Source organism: Ipomoea nil, unplaced genomic scaffold (assembly GCF_001879475.1).
Source record: "Ipomoea nil cultivar Tokyo-kokei standard unplaced genomic scaffold, Asagao_1.1 scaffold3195, whole genome shotgun sequence".
NCBI lineage: Eukaryota > Viridiplantae > Streptophyta > Magnoliopsida > Solanales > Convolvulaceae > Ipomoea > Ipomoea nil.
Genome location: NW_017619623.1, coordinates 4,119,218 through 4,129,994, shown reverse-complemented (window position 1 = coordinate 4,129,994; position 10,777 = coordinate 4,119,218). Strand labels below are relative to the sequence as shown.

Here is a 10,777-nt window from a genome sequence, read left to right as displayed (position 1 = left end):
TTATCAATCCCTCAATTTCAACACACACACACACACACACACACACACACACACACACACACACACACACACATATATATATATATATATATATATATATATATATATATATATATATATATATATATATATATATTGAGAAGAAAACGAAGATATCATTAAAAACGATTAGAGTTCAGAACATGAGATAAAAAAGGAAAAGGGACCGTAAAACAGTCCGAACAATCTAACCTAGAAATGGCATTCCTAGCTAAAGTGTGGGCTACCATATGCGCAGACCGTTTGACAAACGAAAAGTTGAGATCAATAAATTCTCCAACTGCATCCTTAATATCATTAACCAAAAGACCAAAAGAGGAAATAAGATCGTTGTTTTGGATAGCAGTGATAAGTTGCAAGCAATCTGATTCCAGCTGCACCCTGCCTAGATTAAAATTTTTAAGTCATTCTAGCGCTTCCCGAATAGTAAGAGTTTCCGCCTCTGATGGACAATTTTTATTAAGTCCTCGCAAGTGCACGAGTCATTGTAGCAATAGCGTGCAAAGGCAAGGGTCAATCCCACAGGGAATTGTACGATGCAATTTAATAGCTTAAAATTAAATTAACGAACTTGATAATTTAAAATGCTCAAAAACCAACTAACAATCAAAATGAATTGAACTAAATAGATACGCAGTAGGAAGCAAGGTAAGAAAGACAATAAAACAACGGCAAAGGAAAAAAACAAAACTAATATAGCAGACAACTAACAGGAGAATAAAATCTTAGGAACATAAATACAATGCAATAACCTTGAATTTAAACTAATTAAAAGGGCTTAAAATAAATATCAAAGATGGAGACCAATTCAAATGATAACATAATTAAACCAAAATTTAAAGAGCTAAGCAATTAAATTATCTACCATTCCTAGTTTTGCACTTAACTTGATTGGCAAAATTAAACACAAACTAATGCAAAAGCTTCATAATACTCTCATCATATTCCTAGAAATCTTAAAACTAGCAGCATATTTGATAAACACGTAGAGAAAAAGCAATGTAAAAAAACTAGGCAAACTAATAACATTAATGACGAAACAATGGAAAATTGACAACAAGTGAAGAAAGGAGAACTCTTAAGCCAACACGCTGCCAACTATGGAATTTCGTCACCCAATGTGCGTACTGCGATTGATCAAAAATTCTCACGCCCACACCTCTCAGCCGACCAGTTTCGTTGCCACGCCGAACACCAAAATCCAGCCGTGTCGACCGCAGTTGTTGCTCGGAGAAGAAACTATCCGGCCACCGCCTCCGGACTTGCTCCGGGGTGAGTTGATATCAAGCCTCCTTCCATTGCCCTCTATTTATATTGCCTCAGACTCAACCTCTGCTCCGCACTTCCGCTACTCATTCGGATCGCCAGAGAAATTGATATGCAAAATATGATTCTGCGCCTTTTATCTCGTAGGAATTTGACTAGCTAACAAAATCTATTAAATAATAATAATAATAATAATAATAATAATAATAATAATAATAATAATAATAATAATAATAATAATAATAATAATAATAATAATAATAATAATAAAAATAAAAAGTTATTAGAGACCATATATAACTAATCTACATCTATTAAACTCCTGCTGATCATGTAATACTATAACTATTGTTATTATGAAATTAAGATCAATAATTACTGGACCAACAAAAATCAAATAATAAACAAATATAATAATAAAAACAACCTAAAATTGGAAAATATTAACAAAGCTATTAAAAACAATAATAAATAAAAATAAATATAAAATCAATCAATTATTGCAAATTAACTATAAAAAGATTATTTAAAATAACACTAAAAAATAATGTTTATCAGCCTCCCCGGGTTCATAAGTACCAGTCCAAGGGATCATTCTAGCAGCAACAAACTCCCCCATGGAGTCCCTAATAACGATACCAAGCCCCATTTGCATGTTGATACTATCCAGAGCTGCATCGACATTTACCTTTAAATAATCAGGAGGGGGTTTTGTCCATTTTGTGGGGTGAGCAACTACAGTAGTAGAATCCTGAATATCAGAGTTAATATTGGACCATTCCTGAAAGAAGATGTTGGCTTGATCAACCACTGCAGCAGCAGAAGTGACATGATGGTTCCAGACCTTATCATTTCGAGCTTCCCAGATACGTAAACAAATCATAATAAGCTTGCAGAGGGTAATATCATCCAAAGAGTTAAAACAATAGTCCATCCACTCATGAAGGGATTAAAAGCTGCTATAATGTATTCTTCCACATAAGTCCCACCTTTCCTTTGTAAAACTATAGCACACAAACAAGTGGTAACTTGACTCATCCTCATTGCTACAAAGCTGACAGATGTTAGGTGTTTGAACCTATCTAGATCTCAGCATTCCATAGTTTGGGAGGGAGTTAGTGTAACACCCCCGATTTTCATGCCATTTTAAAACTTAAATACACAAGGCAAACTAACCAACATATAACATAAAACATAAGCACAGCGGAAGTCTAATATAGAAACCGGGAAAACCAAGGAGTGTTATGCCACATTCACCTCAACGTGAATGCACAGGCAAATCTAAAACCATCAATCTAATTGTTCAACAAATGTGGCACACAGGCCAAAACGCTAAGTACAAAGTCAAGGGATCTAAACTATCCACGGCTAACGCCTCGCCATGTCTACTCAGGACCTGTAAAGCACATAAAGAAAGGGGACGACGCCCGGTCAGCGAATATTGCTGGTAACCCATCAATACGCGTTCAATAGCATATATAGATAGTTTAATACAAAATCATTTTCGAAACGGAATACAGTATATATCAATTTAAAACCGTAAAGAGAGAAGTCAACTGCAAAGACTCTATTTCACTCTGAAAAGAACAAGGGAAATCAACATCCCAAGACAACATCAAGACAAGAACAACAACAGAACAACTCAACACCGCTCAAGATGTAATCTACCTATCACGAAGCAGAAAACATCACGACAAAGACAACAACAACAGAAGTACCACTCGAGGTGTATTCTACTGATCACAAAGGATAACACCGCTCGACATGCTCATCAGAAAGGATAGACTATCACACATTGGCACTACATGCCACCGTGACACTTCATGCCACAAGTTCTAACCTTATGCCTACCCCCGACCTTATTACATTTCCAACCATTACCTCCGAGAACCCCTGTACTTCTGAGTCCAACCTTATGCCTCCGGGAACCGTCGTTCCCCACCAACAACCACCAAATCGTCAACCACCGATTTCAAAGTACACAAGGGTACCGATCATTTCAATCACACAACCACCAATCACATGAGCCTGAAGCCCAGATCACATGAGCCTGAAGCCCAATTTACAACTCCATTATCATTTCATGGCCACCACGAGGACCACATCTGTACCTTGGTGATTAATGTCCCATACCATTAATCGTGCAATCCAGGTACAGCCAATACACACACATTCATCATAGGAATCAATCAATGGATCACAACACCAAGTCCAAATTCAAGTCCGAAACACCCATAATCTCACAAAATACAACAATATGACTTGAATCAAAGGAATAGCCAAGCAATGGAATACAAGAACCCTAATAACAAGCTCTAGATATGCATTCTCACAAGACAATGCGTCAAATCTCACATTTCATAGCAAAAATCACAAGTAGAAGTTAAGAAATCATCATATAGGTAAGAAAATAGATTTTGTAAAGCATGGGTTACCTCTTGTAGCCTAAACCTTCACTTTTCACACCCTTAAAGCTTCTCCTAAAGCTCTCCTTCAACTTCAACTTTAAGAACACACCAAAAGACAACAAAGATTCTATATTTTAGAAAAGACACCTAAAAAGGTATTAAAAACACTACGGAACCATGGATCTTACCCCCCCTTATGCTCAAGGTTAAGAAAGTTTGAATCTTGGAGACCAACTTGAAGAATCTTGGATTGCCCAAACTTGGCTTGAAGAAGAAGCTAGCTATTTTCTAGAGAGAATGAGGATCTTTTCTTTTTAGGGTGTTAGGGAAAAGAAATGAAAGATGACTCTAGGTTAGCTTGGAATACAAACATAAGGTGAAAAGTCTTATTTACCCTTACTAAAATGAAAAAGTGTAAGGAGACAAGGGAACAATTCACAAAGCATAGAGTACAACCCATTGACTTGGATTGACTGGTCAATTTCTAGTCCTCCGACTATTGAATTTTCAGGATTTTAGGAATTAAGTTATCAATTAAGCTAAAATTAATTATCTAATTAATCCTTAAATAGAATTTGGATTTACGGGGTGTCACAGTTAGAATTCAATTGCCAAAAAAATGTTTTAACCTTAGGAGGTAGTCGAAATTTCCACATTTTGGCCCAGGTAGGAGCATCTGCTTCATGGTGGATATTTTGTAGCATTTTGTAGCAACTCTTCACAGTGAAGTTACCTCTTGGTTCACCCATCTAGATGACTTTGTCAGCAAACCTTGTCTCAGCAATTGGGATCTTCATAATCTGGACCATATCTTCCTCAACAAAGAGATCCTTAAGGATATCAGTTTCCCACCCCTTCTTCTGAATGTCCAAGTGGGATTCCACCTTAATATCAGATAGTTGTTCAATCACTGTAGTTTGAATAAAAGGAATAGAAGCATTAGGAATCCAAGGTTCATACCACACATTAATAGAAGAACCATCACCCACCCTCCATCTATAATCTCTTTGAATAATGCTTTGAGATTCAAAAATACTGCGCCATATAAAAGAAGGATTACTTCTCAAGGTAGTAGTAAGAAAAGATCCCCTAGGATAGTATCTAGCTTTATATATTTTAGCAGCCTAGGAGTTGGGTTGTTGGATGAGACGCCAGGCTCGTTTAACCAACATGGATAAGTTGAAGTCTCGAATTTTCCTAAACCCCATGCCACCGCATTTCTTAGGAACACAGACACTACAAAAAAATGCTCAAAGGAATTTTCCGTCGCTAGAAAGGGAAAATCCCGTCGCTAAACAGTATAGCGACAGATTAGAGACGGATTTGGCCCGTCGCTAAAAGTCGCCTCGCTAAAATTTTGCGACACAATTTCAGTCCGTCGCTACATTTAGCGACGGGTTTTTCTGTCGCTAAACTAAAAAAAATCCGTCGCTATTTTCCTCTGGGCGACGATTTAAATAAAAATTTTGCAAGGGAATAGCGACGGAATTTTCTATCACTAGATTTAACAACGGATTTTTTTGTAACTAAATCTGTCTCTAAATATAGCTACGGAAAATTCCGTCGCTAATTTGTTTCTATTGGATACCATTTTGCTACAGCTTAGAGACGAAAATACCCATCGCTAAATTTAGCGACAAATAATTCCATCGTTATTTGGTTGTCATTCTTTGTTATTAAAAGATATTTAGCTACGAATTTACTACGATTTATGTCAGGACTCTAAGAAGAAAAGAACAACATAAATAATTGTGTCAAAACTCGAAAATATTCCATTAATACAAGTAATAAACCAAAACAATTTGGAAATAGTTTTTCAAAACTATCAAACTCAAGAAGGGACACAATTTATGCATGTCCAAATATTCCTAAAAATTATTCCAATACATCAGAAAATATTAATTAGTGGTGGAGTTTAACAGTCGTTTGAATCAGACTCTGCAGGTTTGTAATTTGTGAAAGGACGAGCTTTGAGAGCTCGCTGATTGCAGCTTGAACCTGATAATTGTCTCGGTCCCTCTGCCGTGACTATCTAGATGTTTGTGAACTGAATCTGTTATATTCACTTGCAACTACTTATGTGTTTTTTGATGTTGATATAACTCTGTCCAAATCCCTTTGTGATAATGGCCTCGGCTCCTGTAAGTGAGGAAGAAACTATCAAGCCTACCATCCCTCTACCACTTCAAAATCATTCTCACCAAGTCTTAATAGCAATAGAATACAATGGGATTTGAAATGGTTACCTGCAGTATCCCATAACCCAAGGTTAACGGTAGCAATGACACATTTTAGTCATTTAATCATTACACTACATAGGTCATAATCAATAACGGAATAATGTGAGTGACTCTCTTTGGCATAAAACGTTTAATGTAAAAAAAACAAAAAGCTACAATCATACATGCAATGAAAATTCAACTGGACTTAAATCTGATTTTGAAATGTTAAACTCTCACAAAACAAATCAACATCCTTTCGTGAAAACTTTTGAGATATAAATTTAACAATTTTTACCTGTTTTATGCAGTAAGTCACAGCAAGAACTGCACAAGGCATCATGCCAAATCTGCATTTTATGAAAACTTTCACATCAAAGTGCTTACCAATACGAGAAAACAGTTCCATACCCTGCAATAAAAAGAACCTCTATATTTTAAGAAAATATTCTTGCATTACAATGTTGATTACTGAACACTGTATTGAACAGATCATTCTATGTTACAGTTTAATTATTTTCTCCTCAAAACTAAAAATCTATACAGCACAGGTATGCCTCCAATATCAGTTATAAATAAACAAGCAGGTCAAAGCAACGCGCATCGAGTTATAAATCAAATAAACTAAAAGATGTAAAAAAATATGTAGTGAAATTCCATTCCCATTGGGACTTAAAGCAACTATGCAGACATAAATAAGTTAAAATACATGTAATCAGCAAAAATATTGAATGAATCGGTACCGATCAGTCTCAGGAATTAAGGAGCGGCGAGTGAAGTCGAGGTTCGATAAGGCTTCGCATCGAATAGGGCAAACGAAAGACCGGTCGTTTTCGGAATGAGGGTGGGAATCGAGAAAACCGAGGAGCCCCAGTGCTAGTACTTGTGCGGCGCTGAAATCCCCTCTCTCGCAGAATCGCAGGGGAGGCGCAGGTGGTCGCAGAGTCGTAGGAGAGGCGGACGAGGTGTGTCACTGTGGCTATGTCCTTTGATATTAGGTTTTCAATGGTAAATCCCAATGTTATTATTATTAAAAAAAAATAGCGAGGGATCAGATCCGTCGCTAAAATATAAAATAATTCTAGCTTTATATACGATAGCAACAGATTAAATGATCCGTCGCTAAAGTATAAACACAAAATTCTCGCCTGGTATATTTAGCGACGAATATGAGATTCCCTAGCTATATTTAGCGACGGATTTCATAATCCGTCGCTAACATAGAAAACAAAATTATCACCTTGTATGTTTAGCGACGGATTTAATAATCCATCGCTAAATATAGTGATGGATTCACAAATCCGTCGCTAAACTGTAGCAATTAAGATTATTAAAAATTTTGGAGCTCACCCGCGAAAATTCCGTCACGAATCCGTCGCTATTTTCTTGCTCTAAAATTAGCTACGTATTTAACGACGGAAATATTTTGTCGCAATATCCATCGCAAATTCCTCACTAATCCGTTGCTAAATGTAAATCTAACAACAAAATTAAAATCTGTCGCTAAGTTGTCTCTATTCCGTAGCTAATTTAGCTACAGAAATTGTCCGTCGCTAAATCCGTCGTTATATAGGCATTTTTCTTTTTTTTTTTTGTAGTGAGAGAGCCTCCCAACATTTCCACATGATACCTCTATTCCTTTCTCAATCGCAGCCCCACCTTTTCGTTAATGTAGCTCAAAACCTCTCTCTTATTTATGCCAATAAGGAAGGCCAGCCCAAGATAATTTCCATTAAGATTTCCTTCTCTCATTCCAAGAAGGGAGCAGAGACTATCCTTAAGGTCAGAATTCACTTTAGAGCTAAAGCTGGTAGTAGATTTAGCATGATTAACAATCTGTCCAGATGCACAGACAAAATCATCAATAGTACTTTTTAGAGTACTACATTGATCAGCCACATTAGCCCTGCAAAATAGGTAACAATCCTCTACAAAAAAGTGGTTAGAAACTTCAGGAACTCCTCTAGCTACCTGAATCCCATGAAACACTCCATTCCTTTTATGTTTCAGTAGCATGACCTCCAGAACCTCAAGGATTAGGATGAAAAGTATGGAGAGATGGGGTCTCCCTGTTTGATACCTCTACTAGGTTGAATAAAACCAGTCTCTCTACCCTCAAGGAGGATTTTATAGTCAACAGAGGATATAAGCTCCCATATGAGGTTAACAAAATGGGCTCCAAACCCCATTTTCCTGAGAATATCAATGAGAAAGTTCTAGTCTACCCGGTCGTAAGCTTTACTTAGATCCAGTTTGATTCAAACATAGCCCACCCTCCCATGTCTCTTTCTTTTCAAATAATGGTTTATCTCATAGGCCACCATGACATTGTCTGTAATTAACGTTCCCGGGACAAAGGCTGATTGGGTTTCAGAAACAAGCTAGTTTAGAAGGAGTTTGATTCTATTTGAGAGAATTTTAGAAACAAGCTTGTAGAGGACATTGCATAAGGCTATGGGGCTAAGATACCCTAAGAGTTTAGGATTCTGTTTCTTAGGTATGAAGATGATATGGGTAAAGTTTATACCCTTAGGCATTCTACCAGTTTGAATACACTCCGAGCAGAACTTCACCACCTCTCCCCCTATTCCAGAAATACAGAAAAAAAAACCCTAGGCTCAAACCATCAGGACCTCAGGGATTTATCGGTCTTCATACCAAATAGGCCACTTGACTCGACTGCTTCACGGAAACCTTCTATATGCCTACTAGGTTGGGGGATACCACCACGCTTCTCCTAAGGGATAAGGATATCGTTAAAGTGCCCCATGACCACCCAAGGGAGGGGGTTGAGGGAGGATAGAAGCTTCAATAGTGACCATGATTGTTGCTGGCGGTGTCTCTCGGGCACCCCATAGAATTCGGTGAATCTCCAATTAGGGTCGCCAATATTGAGACAGATTTTGGAGTCAATGTGATTCTCAGAGTAAGAGTTAATACTGACTTCTATACCTTCCTTCCATAAGAGGGCTAGGCCACCTTTGACCCACGCTATTCATGACAAACAGGCCAGCGAAACCAAGTTTAGATTTAATGGGCTGGAGTTTATTCAAGTTCAACAGAGTCTCACATAAAAACACCACATTGGGCTTCTTAGAAGGGACTAGGTTCATTAATACTTGAACCATCGCTGGGTTCCCAAGCCCGCGATAGTTCTAGGCTAAGATACTCATTGTTTTGGGCAGGCCTGTTCCACAGGACCCGCAAAAGACAAGTTTTTTGGCAAAACATCAGCAGGGGAAGAAATGGGCTGATTGTTTAAAGCAGTGGTTGGGCTCAAGTAATCCACTTTCCTACGTTTCTGATCCAAAAGAAACAGGCCCAAACACTCAAAGCCTTCTTGTTGCTAGCCCATGTCAACATCACGTGGCAAGGCCTCGTTGTTTGTCAGCATGCTAGAACAGAAGGGGCGCACATGTCCTCCATTGAGATTACCCGTACGCTGCACAGAATTGTACGAAGACTATGGTACGTCATCCGCACATCTACTATGACCAGTCGTGGTACCATCCGTACCCTGGTTGTACGACCCTTTTGTCTCATTACTGCGAGGCGACTCTGGGAATAACCACCCACTGCCGACCGTCGGTGGTCTATGCCGGTTTGCCGCTCTTAGCTAGGCACCGTAAGGCTTCTCCTCGTTGATCTTGGTACCCTCGAAGAGCTTAGGACAGAACTTTTCAGTGTGACCAAGTGTAACAACCCAAAATTTCATTTTATAAATCCGGTATTAAGAAATTTCAAAATATCCATTTTCACTCCATTAAAAAATTTTGCGATCAATTGGTGTTTGAATAAAATATTTTCGTCACATTTTAAATTAATTCGACACCGAAGAAATAAATTCCATTCGAAAATCCCTAAGTTTTCGGGTACTTCGCATACCAAGATTTAAATCGAGAATTTTATCTGAATGAGACCGGGAGAGTTCAAAAAGGATTTTTGAACAAGTGTTCATCCAAATAGTTTTTGGAAAAATTCACTTTCAACCCCAAAGTAATAAAAGATAGTATTTCTAGCCTATGGTTCATGTTACATGGTGGACCACAAGACATACAAAATCCCTTATTGATTCATCTTTTAGCTTGGGAAATTACCCCTTTGCCCTCAACCAATCATTGTGAATCATCCTAGGGTTTTGAACTCTATATAAACCACCTTATTTCAATTTATTTTCCTGATCTCATTCCTGCCTCTTCCTCAGCATTTGTCTACCAAGAACAAGGAGAGAAACAACAATCTAGTAAGCTTGTTCATCCTTCATTCTAGTCTCTTTCTCTTCTAGTTTCCTTTAGTCTTTGAGGTTCTGGACTAGGGATAGAAGGTGTGTTTGGGAAGTATAGGAGGTGAAGGAGGCTCAAGCTAGGCCAAGAGGAAGAAGAGAGCCAAGCAAGAAGATTAGACAACAAGAGGTATAACCCCATGGATTCCTCTTTAAATTTGGCTCTGTGAAGCCTAGTTTTGAGTAGAAATGAGTAGAAACTACGAGCATTTGATGTGTTTATGCTTAGAAGTGTTTTAGTATGTGTTTGTGAGTTGTTGAGATTGTTTTGGACTTGTTTGGATGAGATTTTGCAGGAGAAATGCCATCTGGTGCACAACACAGTGTACACCAGATCAGAGCGGCGGCCCTAGCCGCAACCCATCAGAAGGGTCGCCGGCTAGAGCCGTGGTGGCTTGGGCACGGCCCTAGAGGAGGGCCGTTGCCTAGTCTCGGCGCTTCAATGGGGCTCCAGGGGCGGACCATGAAGAGTCCCGCCCCAGGTCCCTGAGTATTGTCTGTGAAGGATTTGTGCAGTGCCCGGGCCCTTGTGGCTCAGCTACGTGTCATTTTGGACCGAGTGT

At 38.4% G+C, this 10,777-nt stretch overlaps 1 protein-coding gene and 1 long non-coding RNA gene across 4 annotated transcripts; both read right to left on the bottom strand.

The window, feature by feature from the left end:
* Positions 1-158: 158 nt before the first annotated feature.
* Positions 159-2,239, bottom strand: LOC109168295. Its single transcript, XM_019317311.1, has 2 exons — positions 1,885-2,239; positions 159-424 (listed from the first exon to the last, which is right to left on the bottom strand). The coding sequence occupies exons 1-2, from the start codon at positions 2,237-2,239 to the stop codon at positions 159-161; spliced, it is 621 nt and encodes a 206-aa protein (XP_019172856.1).
* A 3,234-nt stretch (positions 2,240-5,473) lies between these two features.
* On the bottom strand, positions 5,474-7,507 carry LOC109168320. Of its 3 annotated transcripts, none has more exons than XR_002052070.1 (3): positions 6,676-7,507; positions 6,231-6,344; positions 5,474-6,024 (listed from the first exon to the last, which is right to left on the bottom strand). It is a non-coding gene; the product is annotated as an uncharacterized LOC109168320 (long non-coding RNA). The 3 variants fall into 3 exon arrangements; XR_002052069.1 differs by having other exon boundaries at positions 5,474-5,959; XR_002052068.1 differs by having other exon boundaries at positions 5,474-5,852.
* Positions 7,508-10,777: the final 3,270 nt, after the last annotated feature.